We start from the raw sequence: 17,526 nt of genomic DNA, 5'->3' as shown, positions 1-17,526 counted from the left end.
AATAGCCCCTAAAAAAATAAAATACTTGGGAGTAAATCTAACCAGAAATGTAAAAAGCCTATACAAAGAAAAACTATAAAACACTTCTTCAAGAAACCAAAAGAGGCCTACATAAATGGAAAAACATACCATACTCATGGATAGGTAGACTTAACATTGTGAACTGTCAATTCTACTCAAAGCACTCTACGAGTACAATGCAATCCTGATCCAAATACCAACAGCATTATTTAAAGAGATGGAAAAACTAATCATTAACTTTACATGGAAAGGGAAGAGGCCCTGGATAAGTAAAGCACTACTGAATAAGAAAAACAAGGTAGGAGGACTCACACTACCTGACCTCAGAATCTGCTATACAGCTACGGGAGTCAAAACAGCCTGGTACTGGTACAACGACAGACACATTGACCAATGGAACAGAATTGAGAACCCAGATGTAAATCCAGCCACCTATAGTTATCTGATCTTTGACAAAAGTCCAAAGTCCATCAAATGGAAAAAAGACAGTCTTTTTAAAAAACGGTGCTGGCAAAACTGGATGTCCATCTGCAAAAAAATCAGACAGGATCCATACCTCACACCATACACAAAGACTAATTTAAAATGGATCAAAGACCTAAGCATAAACCCCAAAACTATAAAGATCATAGAAGAAAAAATAGGGTCAATGCTAGAGGCCCTAATACATGGCATGAATAGAATATAAACTATAACTAACAATACACAAACACCAGAAGACAAGCTAGATAACTGGGATCTTCTAAAAATTAAACACTTATGCTCATCAAAAGAATTCACAAAGAGAGTAAAAAGAGAACCTACAGACTGGGAAAAATTTTTGGCTATGACAAATCCAACAAAGGTCTAATCTCTAAAATGTACAGGAAAATCTAACACCTCTACAACAAAAAGACAAATAATTCAATTCAAAAATGGACAAAGGATATGAACAGACACTTTGTCAAAGAAGACATTCAAGTGGCCAACAGACACATGAGGAAATGCTCAAGATCACTAGCCATTAGAGAAATGCAAATCAAAACCATGATGAGATACCATCGCATCCCACCGTTACTGGCATGAACCAAAAAAACAGGGAATAACAAATGTTGGAGGCTGCAGGGAGATTGGAACTCTTATGCACTGCTTGTGGGAATGTAAAATGGTGTAACCATTTTGGAAAATGATATGGCACTTCCTTAAAAAGCTAGAAATAGAAATACCGTAAGATCCACTCCTAGAAATATATCCTAGAGAAATAAGAGCCATCATATGAATAGACATATGCACACTCATGTTCACTGCAGCATTGTTCACAATACCAAACAGATTGAAACTACCTAGGTGCCCATCAACAGATGAATGGATAAACAAACTATGGTACATACACACAATGGAGTACTATGCAATGAAAAAGAACAATGATAACTCTGTGAAGCATCTCACAACATAGATGAATCTGGAGGGGACTACGCTCAGTGGAAAAAGCCAATCAAGAACAGGCAAATATAGTATGAGATCACTACTATAAAAACTCACTGTAAAGTTTATATGCAAAACGAAACAATCTTTGATGGCTACGAGGAAGGGGAGGGGTGAGGATGGAAAAGCACTAAATAGATAGTAGATAAGTGGTAACTTGGTGAAGGGTAAGACAGTACACAATACTGGGGAAGCCAGCACAACTTGTCTAAGGCAAGGTCATAGAAACTCCACAGACATATCCAAACTCCCTCAGCACTCAAATTACTGTCCTAAGGGATGTGGGGACCATGGTCTTGGGGAACACCTAGCTCAATTGGCATAACATAGGTTATAAAGAAAATGTTCTACATTCTACTTTGGTGAGTAGCATCTGGAGTCTTAAAAGCTTGTGAGTGGCCATCTAAGATACTCCACTAGCCTCACTGCCTCTGGAGCAAGGGAGAGTGAAGAAAACAAAAGACACAAGGGAAATATTAGTCCAAAGAACTAATGGACCACAACTACCATAGCCTCCACCAGACTGAGTCCAGCAAAACTAGATGGTGCCTGGCTACTCCCACTTAACTTCTCTGACAGGGATCACAATAGAGGGTCCCAAGCAGAGCTGGAGAAAAATGTAGAACAAAATTCTAACTTACACACACACAAAAACCCAGACTTACTGGCCTACCAGAGAGTGGAGAAAACCCAAGAGTATGGCCCCGTGGACACCATTTTAACTCAATACTGAAGTCACTCCTGAGGTTCACCTTTCAGCCAAAGATTAGACAGGTTCATAAAATGAAATGAGACTAACTGGACATACCAGCCCGGGGTAAGGATGAGAAGGCAGGAAGAGACAGGAAAGCTGCTAACGGGGAACCCAAGATGAAGAAGGGGAGAGTGTTGACATGTTGTGGGGTTGACAACCATTGTCACAAAACAATATGTGTATTAATTGTTTAATGAGAAACTAGTTTTCTCTGTAAACCTTCATACAAAGTACAATTAAAAAAAAGATAAAGATCTAAAAAAAAAAAGACAGCTTGGTATTAACAAAAGGACAGATAAATAGATCAGTGGAATAGAGTAGAAAGCTAGGGAATTGCAAATTAAAACAACAATGAGATACCACTACACAAGAATGGCTAAAATTCAAAACACTGACAAGACTCAATGCTGGCGTGATGTGGGGCAACAGAAATTCTCATTCATTGCTGGTAGAAATGCAAAATGATACAGCCACTTTGGAAGACAGCCTGACAGTTTCTCACAAACTAAACACAGTCTTAGCATACAATTGAGCAGTCCTGCTCCTAGGTATTTGCCCATTTGAGCTGAAAACTTATGCCTACACAAAAACCTGCACACAAATGTTTAGGGCAGCTTTACGCCTAATTGCCCCAAACTGGAAGCAACCAAGAAATGCTTTCTCAAGCCTCAAAAAGATACGGAGGAGCCATAAAGGCGTATTGCTAAGTGAAGAAGTCAGTTTGAAAAGGTGACATATTTTATGATTCCAACTATGTGACGTCCTGGAAAAGGCAAAACGATAGAGACAGTGGAAAAGATCAGTGGTTTCCTGGGATTCAAGGGAAAGGAGGGTGAAATGAACAGGGAATTTTTGTTGCTGTTTTTGTTAGGTGGCTTCGAGTCAATTCTGACTCATAGAGACCCTACAGGACAGAGTAGAACTGCCCCATAGGGTTTCCAAAGAGCAGTTGGTAGATTTGAACTGCCGACCTTTTGGTTAGCAGCCAAAGGTTTAACCAGTGTGTCACCAGGGCCCCAATATAAACTACAGGCATTAATTAATTCACGATTATGCATCAATATTGGTTTATTAATCATAACAAGTATACCACACTAATATAAGATGTTAATAATGGGAAACTGTGTGGAGGGGAGGGAAGGTTATATGGTACTTTCTGTGCAATTTTTCTGTAAATCGAAAACTGTTCTAAAAAATAAAATCTATTAATTAAAACATTATTAAAAGATAGTTAAAAAAGAGAAAAGTGCCAAATAAATGTGAACTATCATTATTATTATAGCATTTAATCCATATGAAGTAGACAATATTTGTTTTGAGCTCTTATTTATATTGTTATTGCATTGTTCTTTGCTTTATTCCTGATTATAAAAGCTCTATGAACTTATATGTCAAGTATTATTCAATTCTCTTTTGCCCGTAAGAAAAAGGGGCTTCAGAGAATTGCCCAAGATTAATGTCTAAGGAAGGGTAAAGCTGAGACAAAACACAAGCGTCCCATGTTTTTTCTTTTCCACCTTATTGCCCTTCAATGATTTGAATTTTTTTGCCAACTATTTCAGCAACTTTCAACTTTGGCTGAAATTTACAGTGTTCTAAAAGTCACCAAAGGACATCTGAGACTCATGCTGATGTGGCTCATGGCACAGCCTGCCACCCGGGAAGCGAGTAACTGAGCGCTCCGGGAGGGTACAGAGTCATCGGCTCCCATTCTGAATCCCCAGGACTGAGAACAGTGTCTGACGTACATGAGGCTTTCAATAAGGTTTACTGAATGAATAAAATTAACTTTAATAAGCCATTTTAATACATTCACAGCACAAATGAACTTGTTTCCCAATTTATAGGACTAATTAAATAAACTTTTTAATGGTTTTATGGTATTACCGATATTCTCTTCTCAGGAAATTGGGGAGGGGGGTGGCAAAGGCCTTACCCCACCCCCTCTCCAAGACTGTGTTCATGGCTTATGACATTATGCAGCAAATCAAATATCATTTAAGGTCACTGCCAGCTCTTAGGGATAAGGATCTCTCTAGTTAATTGACCCTCAAAGTCACTTTCCTGCTAATCTGTTTTAGTCATCTCTGCTGCTTCTTCCTTCTAACAGGGTTCCCTTCTCTAGGGAAAGGGGCGGGCCCTGAAATCATAGATTAAAACACAAAAGGAAACCACTTTCTCCACTGACCTCTTTCCAGCAATGATTCATGATCTGGTAGACATTTGTGGAGGCCAGTCGGGGCTTGTATAACCGAAATCCGGTACTGATGTCTTCCACCACCTCAGAGTTGCTTCGGTTTTCATATGGGATTTTGCCTTCGCTGAAGACTTCCCACATGAGCACACCTATGAGAGATGGTGAGTGAGGTACAGCTAAGGATAAAGTCCACAGGTCGCAAACAAACTAACCTTCAGAAACCACAGGCTCCTTGGCATTAGGATTCAAGCTCTTACCTCCGGGAGGTAAAGTATGAAGTCCCCCTAAGCTGATGAGGCCTGTCCTTTTCCTAAAGATCTGAGATTTCCCAACCTTCCTAGTGGCTAAGAGCTTTCAAGCTCAGCCCTTTGTTATACCTAACTTAAATGCTTATGATTAAAAATTGCAGGGGAAATAAACTCAAATGCCTATAAAGATGATGTAAATGAATAGAGTGGGGAGGTATGTATTGGTGAGGGTTGAGTGAGGAGTGCGGAAAACTGGAGACCAAAAGCTCTGTCTTAAGAAGACACCTGTGATTCAGCTCTAGACAACTTACGGCACAAGGCAAAGGGTTGCCACTTTTCCGATTTTTTAACAGAAGACAGACATTGAATTTTAAAATATGAGCTCAGTGTTTTGGTCATTAATTTGACTTTTAAAAATACTGTGTAGACCAAGCAAAAGACACCTTTGGGTTTGTGCATTTTTGACCTCTGATTTAATTCTCTTCTACCCTCGATAGAAATGTCCCCTGGGCTTCACTGTATACCTATATATCCATAGGATGTCAGAGTGGGAAGACAGCTTGCAGATCACCTAACCCAGTGGTTTCTGAGGTATATTCCACAGAACTTAAGGGTGGAGTTCCCCAAAGTTGATCCCTAAAACACCCACATAAAATATCCCCTCAGAAGTTTGTTAAAATGGCAAATTCCTAGGGCCCAGCTCAGACTTACTAAGTCAGAATTTCTAGGACATCCTCAGAGGTGCCTAGGAAGTTTTGCAAATTTAGAACTTGACTGTAAATAAGGCTGTTTAACATTCAAAGAGGAGCCCTGGGTGGTGCAAGCAGTTAAGTGCTCAGCTACTAACCAGAAGGTTGGTGGTTCAAAGCCACCCATTGCTGCCTTGGAAGAAATGTCTGGTGACCTACTTCCAAAGGTCAAAGCCACTGAAAACCCTATGGAGCACAATTACATTCTGACACACATGGGATCGCTATGAGTTGGAATCAACTTGACGATAACTGGTTTTGTTTTAGAACATCCTGAGATACCAGGATTTCTAGTGAGATTTCTTTTGAAAATGGGGTTCTGCTGCTAAAAAAGAAAAAAAAAAGTTTGAAAATGACTGCTTTATTACAAACCTTCTACTGCATAGATGAAATACTGAGTAAAACTCAGAGAGGTTACTTGACTTGCTTAAAACAACACAGCTAATTAGAGTAAAAATCTTACAATGCCTGATTTAAAGTCCAATGCCTTAAGGCAAAGGTCAAACTCTCAGCCCACCCAGGCTTCTGTTTCTCACACTTTCTTCACTGAACCCATTCTACTCTGTATCCATCAGCCAACCTCATCTCTGGACTCTGTCCAGATGACACAACCCAAGCAGGGACAAGCTTCAGCCCAATACTCTAATTGTAAGATGCAGCAGAAAATTCCCAAGCTGACACCCTGTGGCAAAACTAATCCCATTCAGATCAGGAGGTGAGTGTGTGAAAGTGGCTATTCCTGTAAATATCTCTTTATAGGCCCCCAACTGGGTGCAGTGTGACTGCCTTTGTCACCCGTGAAGAGATGGCTGCAAACCAGCCCTGAGCTGATTAGTTATATGCACTGGAGAAAAGAGAGTCTTCTGAGAATGCTGGTAGTGCATTCTGTAACCTAAACTTGGCTAGCAAAATCATAGCTAGGCCTGGTTTAAAAGAAAAGATCAGAAGGAAGTAATGAACAAACAACTAGATTGTTGGAAATGGATATTATAAAATGCTGGAGAAGAGTTTAAAGCTAGTTCTTCTAAGAGAGTTAATTAGATAGCTCCCCCCTGGTTTTCACTACTAGTCCATATACTTCACAAACCTTCCCTTCATATGGAATGGCAAAATCAAACTTTAACCAGTTGCTTCTTATAATCCAAATCAAAGGGGTTGTCTGGTGTATTTTTGTGTGTACTTCTGGTATGTACAGACTATGGTTTAGAATGACAAGACAAATCCAGCAAGAACATTTAATACTTCTTGCCATGCCAACCTCATTCATGCCCATTTGCACTTATTAGAAATTCTAATTCCTTACTATGGCCTGCCAACTTCCTCGCCTTCTACTCTCCCAGTATACCTTGTTCTTTGGACACACCAAGCTTTTCCACTTTCTGCTGTGTCACGCTGTTCCTTGCTTTTTGAAAGGGGATAGTTCCCTCTCATTATTCAGGTCTCAACTTAAGAGTCACCTTCTCTGAGGAGCAACTGGAATACGTGTCCAATTGCCTCTATGAACAACTACCTCCTTTACCAGAAAACCAGAAGAACTGGATGGTGCTTGGCTACCATTACTGAACAATTTGATCAAAGATTCTATAGAAGAATCCTGATCAAAAGTGGGGAGGAGGGATGTGAAACAGAACTTCAAATTCTCATGGAATCCTTACTTTCTGGAGCCATTGAGGCTGGATGACCATCCGTCCCCCCAAAACTATTACCCTGAGAAAATCATTAAACCTTAAAACAAAACTATTCCCTAAAGTCATCTTTAAACCAAACCAAACAATAGTTTAGCCTAATTAGAAAAGAATATCTGCCTTAAGCATTGTGTTCTTTTAAAGAATTTTCTGTATCAGATTACATTGAAAATAGCAACTCAAAAGGTTGGATGAGAAGCTCAGGGGACAGTGAGTTTGTGTGGATGATGGTGAAACAATTTGGAAAATCGTATCATGAAAGATGGCACAATTTGAAGAATGTAACCAATGTCACTGAAATGCATGTGTAGAAATTATTGAATTGATGTATGTTTTGCTGTGTATAGCTTCATTAAAAAAAAAAAAAAAAAGATTATGGCCCTTGCACCAGAATGTAAAAACAAAAAAAAGAAATAGAGGCCTTTTCAGACCACGTTATTTGAAGCAGACTCTCCCCCATTTCAGTCACTCTATCCCATTACTCTGCTTTATTTTTTTTCATAGCATTTATTCATCACCAGTTGGAACTGAGGGCAGCTGTTTTCTTTTTAACTGATTTTATCTTATACATATATCTCTGCTAGTTTCTTCACATGATTGTTTTCACCCCTGCTAAAATTCAGTCCCATAGAGGAGTCTTTTCTGCCCCACCCACCACTACAGCCTCAGTACCTAGGTCAACCCCTGATGTATAGTCAAACCATTTGCCATGGAGCCAATTCCAATTCATGGTGACCCCATGTGTGTCACAGTAGAACTGTGCTCCACAGGGTTTTCAGTGGCTAATGTTTTGGAAGGAGATTATCAGGTCTTTCTTCTGAGGGTGTCCCTGGGTGGACTTGAACCTCCCAGCTTTTGGTTAGCAGTCAAGTGAGTTAACTGTTTGCACCACTCAGGGACTAGTAGATGCTCAGTAAATTGTTGTTGAAGGAATGAATAAAATATTTATTGAGGGTTAAGTGTAGGAATATAATGTTGAACAAAACATAGTCCCTTCCTTCAAAGAGTTCGTATTCTAATCTCATGTCTCCCCCTACCCTTTGACCTCACAGCAGATACCACCAGAATCCTAAATGCCCACTTTTATTTTTACCCTCATTTCAAGAATTTCCAAGAGTTAATACAATAATGAATTCTTTTCAGAGCTGTTTTGCACACAGACTCTCAGAGGGACACCCTCATGGTCAAGCATTCAGAGCAAGAAGAGATGCCTGCATTTGACAAAGGAAACCACAAGCCCACAGTCCCAGATCACAGGGGCGTGGGGCCAGGATGACTCTTACCAAATGACCACACATCTGACTTGCTGCTGTAACGGCTGAAGGAGAAAACTTCTGGGGATGCCCACTTCACTGGGAACTTGGTGCCTGTGGAACTGGTGTACTGATCATCGAGGACAAACCTGGAGAGAGAGTGGAAGGAGAATGTCGGAACATTCCAGAGCCTGAGTTCCTTTCCTGAGACCTTGCTGACACCACATCCCCTTATTACCTTGTCATTCCGAAGTCAGACACTTTGATGACTTGGTTTTCTCCCACCAGACAATTTCGGGCAGCCTGGAGAGGAGACGGGCAAATAAAAGAAAAGGAAAAGTGTTGGTGGATAATCAGTAATTAAGGAGTCCCCCATAATCACAGTCCTTGGCTCTTCTCTTCTATGTGCTATTGCACGGGGGCCTCAAGGAGCTTTACAGACATTAATTAAGCTTCTCCTGGAAGTTAGCTGGAAAGTTCAATGTGTAAGATCCTTCATTAGGATGAGTAAGTTTGGCCTTTTATCTTTATTCCTGGGGTCTTTATTAGAAGAGAAGTCTGTGGTGTTGTCTAACCAGCGATGTGCTCTAACACAACCAGAGGAGATATGAAATGTTAACATTAGGAAGTACGAAGAAACCACTTTCTGCCTGACCAATATAAGAATGTTTGCAGGTTGTTAATTTGTATAAAACTATCCTTCAGTAGAGAGGCTACTTGGCCTCTAGTTAGTATCTCAGAGTTGCATTGGATGAGCTCTCAGAGATAATTGACTCCAGTGATTCTCAAATTTCAGCGTGCCTATCAATCAGTTGGGGGAAACATGTCAAAATTAAAACTCTCGAGTCCCAACTCCCAGCCATGTTGAGGGTGGTTTTAGGATCACCCCAATGTGATTCTGAGAGGCCCTTGGATAACACTTTGAGAAAAAGGGGCTCGTCCATTGTCCCTCATTTTGCAGGGGGAAACTGAGGCACAGAGAAGTTAAGAGGGAGGCATTGTTAGCTCCATTTTGGAAAAATGTAAACTGCGACTCAGAGCATGAAAGGGACCGTCCACATTTAGAGGTGGGGCTGGGATTAGAGCCAAGATCTGAGCTCTCATGCTTCACTTTTCCACTAACCAGTTAACCAGTTGCCATTGAGTCAACTCCAATTCATGGCGACCCTATGCGTGTCACAGTAAAACTGTGCTCCACAGGGTTTTCAGTGGCTGACTTTTCAGTAAATCACCAGGCCTTTCCTCTACAGTGTGTCTCTGGGCGGACTCAAACCTCAGCCTTTCAGTTAGCAACCAAGCATATTTACCATTTGCACCATCCAGGGACTTTGCGATTTCCCACCAGAACTTCCCAAAGTGTGTTGAGGAAGAAAGACGTAGAGAGAAGAGTAGATGGTTTGTGACTTGTTATTTATTAATGCAACCTCAGCCTTGGTAGCCCTGCATTTCAGTGGGACCTGCCCCTTCATCCTGGACCTGGATTTGTGCCCCATACCCTCTTACCAGGTCTCTGTGGATGACACACACATCTTCCAGGTAGGCCATGCCTTCACACACGTCCAGGCACATGCCCAGTAGGGTCTCCGCTGCAAAGACCCCCCGCTGGCTGCGCAGGTAATCTGAGAGGCAGCCATGCTCCATGAACTCAAACACCAGGCAGATGGGGGCCTGCTCCAGGCACACCCCATAGAGCTGGACCAGTTTGGGGTGAGAGAGTTTCCTGGAGGAAAAAGACAAAGGATGAGATGACCCAAACCCAGTCTCCCAAAAGTGCAGTACATTGTATCCAACTCGTGGTTTCGAAAACAAAATTCACTACCCAAAACAAAAAATATATTTGATTGTGTTTTTTGAAATTTGGTAAGTGAAGGAGTGGCTTAGCGCTTTGTATTGCATGGGACTGATCATTACCAGTAATAGAAAAAGAAAAAATAGCCTTTTCTGTTCAAACCTTCCCAATATCTTCTGTAGGGCAGAGTTGAGGTCACCATATAATTTAACATTCAAACTAGGACACTCCTGAAAATGAAAGGGGATACTATCTGTAATACTTCTGGACAAGGACATAAAGCGGGACTGTTCTGGGAAAACCAGGATATGTGGTCTCTGTAAATAAGAGACAGAAGATGGAATGTGGCTCCTACAGATGTCTTCTTGTTGCTCTCCACCGTGTGTCAAACCTCAGCTTCTCCATCTCTAGAATGGGGGTGATAACAACCCATGTCTCATACGGCTGTGGGGAACAGGCTAGACCAGTGGTTCTCAACAGAGGGTAATTTTGCCCAGCAGGGGATATTTGCAAATGTCTGAAGGAATTTTTGGTTGTCATAAGTGGGAGAGGGATGTGCTGTTGGCACCTAGAGGGTTGTTATGGATTGAATTGTGTCCCTCCAAAATGTGTGTCCACTTGGTTAGGCCATGATTCCCAGTATTGTGTGATTATCTACCATTTTGTCATCTGATGTGATTTTCCCATGTGTTGTAAATCCTGCCTCTAACATGTTAATAAGGCAGGATTGGAGGGAGTTATGTTAATGAGGCAGGACTCAATCTGTAAGGTTAGATTATGTTTTGCCTCAATCTCTTTTGAGATATAAAAGACAGAAGCGAGCCCAGAGACGGGAAGACCTCGTACCACCAAGAACGCAGTACCGGGAACAGAGCGTGTCCTTTGAACCCGGGGTTCCTGCACTGAGGAGCTCCTAGACCAGGGGAAGATTGATGACAAGGACCTTCTCCCAGAGCCGACAGAGAGAGAAAGCCTTCCCCTAGATCCGGTGCCCTCAATTTGGACTTCTAGCCTCCTAGACTGTGAGAGAATAAATTTCTGTTTGTTAAAGCCATCTACTAGACAACTAAGAGAAGGGTAGAGGCCAGGGATGCTGCTAACATCCTAGAGTGCATAGGACAGCCCCCACAATAAAGAATTATCCAGTCCAAAATGTCAATAATGCTGAGGTTGAGAAAATCTGGATTTGACTGAATGAGAGAAGGTTTTTGAAAGAGCTTTGTAACCTGAAAACCTTATTCAAATACAAGTGATCATTATTGCCCTAGCAAATGCACTAGTGATAACTTGACTCCAACAGTCAGCTCTTTTCTTCAATTATTCTACGTTTTTGGCTCATACAATCCCTTCCTAGACATCACTCATGCGACAAGCATTTACCAAGCAGTTATTATGTGCCGGGTACTGTGATAGACATCAGTGTTATGACAAATAAGACAGACAACCTCCTGCCCCGTGGAGCTTACATTCTAGAGGAAACCAGGCTGCAAAAAGTAAACACAGCTTTAAAAAAGGTAACCCCATATAGTGAGTTGAGAGAGTGACAGGGTGTGTGGAAAAGGCCTATCAGATGACATCTGGGCTGACATCTGGCCTGAAGGATGTCAGGGACGCAGCTGGGTGTGTTTGAGGATGGGCAGAGATCAGTGTGGTTGGTATGTCTGGACCAGGGGTAGAGATCGGTAGGAGATAAGATTGAGGAGGTAGGCGAGGCCAGACCATGGAGAGCCTTGTAGACCATGGTGAGGAGTCTGGATTTTTATCTCTGTGCAGTAGGAAGCCTCCACTGGGTATTGAGCAGGGAGGTAGCACGACATGGTATTAGAGTGGGACCTAAAGAGCACAGCACAGAACATCTGCCCCAAAGATTCTTTGTATCCTTTGTTTTGACCACTCACATCATGATTTCTGCCTCTTCTATGAAGTCCTCTTCTGACATGGCCCCTTCTTGAATGGTTTTGATAGCCACCTTGTCCTTGTTGAGCCAGTAGCCAAGATGCACCAACCCAAACTGCCCGCTGCCTATCTCCTGCACAAAAGTGAGCTCCGAGGGATCGATCACCCATTTCCCTGAAAGAAACAGAGATGATTTTCCAGGGTTGGCAAGCAGTAGGTAGGAAGTATAGGGCTACCGGAAGGCTTTATAGCTCCTATGCAGAATTTTAGTCTTTTGTTAATATGATCCAAAGATGGAGAATGGTATAAGCTGTAGACTTAGAACTATCATAAACCCATTCTTGATGAGTCGATTCCAACTTACAGCAACCCTATAGGACAGAGTAGAACTGCCCCATAGGGTTTCCAAGGCCATAATCTTTACAGAAGCAGATCACCACATCTTTCTACCACAAGAACTATAGATATAATTATTATATATTTTTTCTAAATAATGACACAGGGCATGCATTTAAAACCTTGAAAATACATGTATGGGGGTTACATGCCAAGGGGAAGGAGAAAAGCATTAATTAAGATATTAATGAAACTAAATGAAAGAGTTCCTGTAAGGTCCCAACCATTTTCTACAACTGATTGAAAATTTGTCATTGCCATTTTTCACGTAGGGCAAATTTTATTTAGGCTGCTGATTCATTCCTTCATTCATTTATCAAGAGCATCCACTATGTACACAGCACTCCACTGGCATTAGCCGGGGTGAAGAATATTCAAAGAGAGCTTGTACAGAGGCACAACCTAGCACAGTGCCTGGCATATGGTAGGCTCTCAATAAGTGCACAGTTAACAAATAAAATGGCTCTGTGTCTCAGCTTTTCATTAGCAAATGAGTGGGTTATCTCTGAGATGCCATCTAGCATAGACACATGAAAATCCTACAGATATTACAATAACCTTATCTTCATAAGAAGGCTAAAGAAGCATTATCCTTTTTTGATCCTTAGTCTAATATCCTTTTTTTTTTTTTTTTAGTCTAATATCCTTAGTCTAACATGATAAACATTCAGATTTCTACATCTTTGAGGCAGAGACTCAACAAAAACAGTATTTAGTGCCTACTTTGGCCAGTCATGGTGCTGGTTGGGGACAGAGCCCAAGGCAGTTTTTAAGTTTGCCCTCTAACTACTTATATCAAAATCACCCAGGGTACTTATTTAAAATGCAGATTCTAGGACACTACACCCAGGGTTTAGGTTTGGATAAGTGTTGGGAAAGTTTCAGCAGTCAACATTTTTAATAAACATCCTGGATGACATTGATGCACACCGAAGTTTGAGAATGACTAACCTAAGAGAAAGGAGCCCTGGAGATGCAATGTTTAAGTGCTTGGCAGCTAATTGAAAATTGGAGGTTCACGGGACAAAAGACCTGGTGATCTGCTCACATAAAGATTACAGCCCAGGAAACCCTGTGGTGCAGTTCTACTCTGTCTTATAGGATCACTACGAGTTGGAATAGGCTCAACAGCACCCACACACAATGTAGGAGACACAACATGAAAATTACACCAGCTCTCTCCCCAACCAGCACACCATCTGAGCCAGGGGATGCAAATGCAAATGGCTCCAGGCTCCAGGCAGTTAGTCATAAATGGGTGAAACAGGCCTGGAGGACAAGAAGGTACAGTAGGGGCTGTGGCACTGGTGATGCATGCTTGAATAAAGGCAATAAAAAATAATTAAAACTCTGCTGTTCAAGCTAATACTTCTGGGTGCTGCCAGCCTACAGCCCTTCCAATAGGCCAATCCTCAAAAAAGCTGTTGTTGTTGTTAGCTGCCGTCACGTCAGCACTGACACATGGCAACCCCATGTGTACCCCCAGCCAACCTTTTGGCTAACAGTTGACCGCTTAACCACTTGTGCCACCCAGGGATTCCTCCACCCCCCAACAAAGTAGATAACACGAAATTTCTAGCAGATAGGTGGGAGCACAGTGCTAAAGCATTGTTTACTAGTATTTTTCTAATAACATTTAGTAGAGTGCTCCGTACAAAGTAGGAGCTCAAAAAATACTTCGTTGATGAACTCTTAATTAAAACCAGTGGACACCGATTTGACCTAGATAATGTGCTCACATGTACACTTCCCTTATTCGCACAAATTGTAAATGTTCATTTGTGCATGCTATCTCCTGTTACACAGCCTACCTGTTTTAATAGTTATTAGAAGCCTGGGGAATAGTTAGGCTCATGGGAAAGTGCATTCACAATTTCCCTTAGTCCTTTAAAGACATGAGTTTTAGCACAAATGCACAATATTCTAGAATGCACTGCTCACCATATCTCAGCCCTGCTGTGACCGGGGCTTTCTGCCTCCAGGAACAAACTGGATACCGGAGCCGAGTGACCAGACCTGTTGATTAAAAAGAGAAGGGTTAGAGCTTTACCGAAGCAACTGTCCAAGTTACATCATCAGGAAAAAATAGAATCCAATACAAAAGCGACTTTTTTTCTGAAAAACAAATCCCAAACAAAGCCCCAAGCACTGGTTTCACACCCTCCCTGAGAAGACTCATAAGCACAGGTGGGCAAGTAATGACATTTAATGATTTCAACAGCAGAGTTTTCTAGTGGAAAATAAATGATATATTCAAATATTTGGCACCTTTTTCTATCTGTACATTTGGTTATTATTTATGATCACCTTGTGTGATATGAAGAGACCAGGCTGGGCTTTTGCCACTTTATCCAAGTTCCCTTGCATGGGTACCTCTCCGCTTTGACCTCTAGAACTCACCTCCTCCGTTGTGTTGGTGGTAATTGATGAGGAGAGGGATGGAATCAAACACGTACTTTTCAGCCACGTAGTATCGCTTGGGGTTATCATTTGTTTCTTTGATGTGATAGTGCTTTATACAGGGGTTGTTCTCACTTAAATGAAACATAAGGGCTGTGATTATTAATAAGCAATGCTTGGATGCAAAGACGTCTACTGGTATCAGATCCCTATTAGCTTTGTTTCTTGACCTCTTGCAAGGATGGCAGATACATTTCAACTTTTGTGCCAGTCTGGGCAGGTTGCCATGGGTGCCAGGAGTGCTGTGTTAAGATGGATTCTGAAGCTGTGTCTGGACCCAACTGCAAACAGTGCCATGATGGACTGGTGATATTTCTTCCATGAGCACAAAATGGGTATCACATGTGTTGCACATTTTCCTTCTCTGCTTTATGAATATAATTAATCGTCAGCATATGTTGAGGAAGCATCTATTGCCCTTTCATATGTATTTGACTTTGTCAGAAAAGAATTAACACAAAGGCCTGATACTGCTATCCTTTGAAAGATCTGCTTGTAAGTTTAGCCCTGGGGTGATATTTGGAACTTGGATTTTGGGGGGGTTCCCAAACTGATAAAAGTGTCTCTGTGCCAAAACTCTTTACAAACAAAGTGGCTTATGTCAAATAACTGCTTTCCTTTTGGGAGTCTGGAATTTGGGCACATTCTAGGCAGGGTGCCTATGTGGCTAGCCCCCAGTTAAACTCTGGACACTGAGCCTCCAATGAGCTTTTTGGTAGACAACACTTTGCACGTATTGTCACAATTCATTGCTTGAGGAATTAAGTATGTCCTTGGTGACTCCACGGGGAAAGACTCTTGGAAGCTTGTGCCTGGTTTCCTGCAGATTTCAACTCATGTGCCTTTTCTCTTTGCTGATTTTGAGGTACATTAGCCAGGAATCAAACCCTGGTCTTCCACATGAAAGGTGAGAATTCTACTACTGAACTACCACTGCCCTCCAATAAATGACAGGCAGTTTTATTAGCAGAGCCAGGATTAGAAGTCACATCTTCTTGCTTCCAACCAGAAGTATCTTTTCTCCCACTCCATATATATTAAATTATAAACTCCTCAGGATCAGGCATTTTGTTTTTTTAGAGCAGTGTATGCAGGATGCTAACTGGGAAGAGGAACTTGTGTCCAGCCCCGGCTCTGTCACTTTCTTGCTAAGGGACTTTGGTTATGTCCTTAGCCTCCCTAGCTTTGGTTTTCTCAGACAGAACTGGGAAACAATTTCTAGTGGCCCTCTGCCTTTCACATTGTCTGACATTGCTGTGCATTACCCATCACTCATCCACCTCAGAAGCATCTCTCCCCACATTGCTGAGTTAAGTTAGGACCATACCTTACGACAGCCTTGGTGAAAACAGACACAGTATATGTTCCTGGTGTCCTGGAATCTCGCACCATAAAGGCTCCTTCTTTGCCCTGGAATGGTTAGGAAGGATAGAAGGTTAGTGATCCCAGGAAACCAGGCTTATACACTCAGCTACACTTTATTGCCCATAAAAGGAAGAACTAGTGTAGGTTAGCTTGTCATAAAGTAGACTGTCAGTAATAATGGCTACCATTTCATTCATTCATTCAACAAATATTTCTTGTGCTCCTACTATATCGGGCACTGTCCTAGTACTGAGATTAGCAATGAATAAAGACAGACACAAGCTCTGCCCTCATGGGGATGACCATATACCATACTCTTTACAGATATTTTCCAATATGACACTGCAATCTAGGTATTACTATCTTCAGCTTACTCATGTGGATACTGAGTTCCAAAGTGTTTAAGTGACTTTCCCACGATCCCACAGCTAGTTAGTGGTGGAGCTGAGATGAACCTTGGCACGTCAGCAAAGCCCCAGCTCATTCTACTACACCATGGTGCCTCCATTCAACAAAGATTAGAAGACACTTTCCATCCTTTCAAGGACGCAAACACTTCTGGAAGCTTGGTCAGTTCCTTAAGTGGGAATGTATTCCTCAGACCCTTTCCAGACTGCTGATTTTGCTGGAGGGTAGAAGGAGAATGAATATTAAGCTCCTGGATGCATGAGAGAGGTGGGGAGAAGGGAGCACCCTGAAAATGTACCCTTTACCATCTTGACAATTTTGCTAGGACTGATGAAATAAGCCAAGTGAATGGATATACCAGTTGATTCAATTCCTAGTGGGAATTTCTAAATCTTAGTTCTGTTTTAAATACTTCATGCCTAACCGTATTCCTGCCCAGCTGTAATCCTGTGCTGGTAACATTTACAAAGTCTATTAATATGATTTTCTTAACTTTGACAGAGTGAGGGTCACATTCTTTTGTATTGCTGAAAAATAGTGCATTGTATGGATACACCACATTTTGTGTGTCCATTTTTTTATTCATCAGATGATGGACATTTGGGTTCTTTCCACCTTTTGACTGTGATGAATAGTTAATGTGTATCTGATTGCTTTTGCTCAATATCATGTTTGTGAGATTCTTCCATGTACTGCATGTAGCACGGCTTGTCTTTAAGTGAAGGCTGGAGTTAAGCAGGAGCCTTGTGTGGAGGGCATACACTTGTCATATATACAGCAAAGTACATAAAATCTTGAGTGGCACAAACCTTGCCATCCCCCAGCCCTGAAGATGGATTGT

The 17,526-nt window shown here is 41.6% G+C and overlaps 1 protein-coding gene and 1 long non-coding RNA gene across 3 annotated transcripts in view; one reads left to right on the top strand and one right to left on the bottom strand.

Moving 5' to 3' along the window:
* The window catches only part of ITK (IL2 inducible T cell kinase), an 81,681-nt gene that overhangs the window by 3,490 nt on the left and 60,665 nt on the right, over positions 1–17,526 (bottom strand). For both annotated transcript variants that reach the window (XM_064278825.1, XM_064278819.1), the window contains 8 exons: positions 16,240–16,322; positions 14,853–14,986; positions 14,394–14,468; positions 12,059–12,230; positions 9,875–10,091; positions 8,610–8,674; positions 8,402–8,520; positions 4,428–4,585 (listed from right to left, as the gene is read on the bottom strand). In XM_064278825.1, the coding sequence (XP_064134895.1) occupies positions 4,428–4,585; positions 8,402–8,520; positions 8,610–8,674; positions 9,875–10,091; positions 12,059–12,230; positions 14,394–14,468; positions 14,853–14,986; positions 16,240–16,322 (1,023 nt within the window). The remainder of the gene's footprint in view (positions 1–4,427; positions 4,586–8,401; positions 8,521–8,609; positions 8,675–9,874; positions 10,092–12,058; positions 12,231–14,393; positions 14,469–14,852; positions 14,987–16,239; positions 16,323–17,526) is intronic.
* Positions 4,295–8,713, top strand: LOC135229058 (uncharacterized). The gene is made up of 2 exons (XR_010319874.1): positions 4,295–4,597; positions 8,262–8,713. It is a non-coding gene; the product is annotated as an uncharacterized LOC135229058 (long non-coding RNA).

The sequence above is a fragment of the Loxodonta africana genome, chromosome 2, assembly GCF_030014295.1.
Source record: "Loxodonta africana isolate mLoxAfr1 chromosome 2, mLoxAfr1.hap2, whole genome shotgun sequence".
Classification (NCBI taxonomy): domain Eukaryota; kingdom Metazoa; phylum Chordata; class Mammalia; order Proboscidea; family Elephantidae; genus Loxodonta; species Loxodonta africana.
Note: the sequence above shows the minus strand (reverse complement) of the source record. Positions and strands in the feature narration are given on the sequence as shown.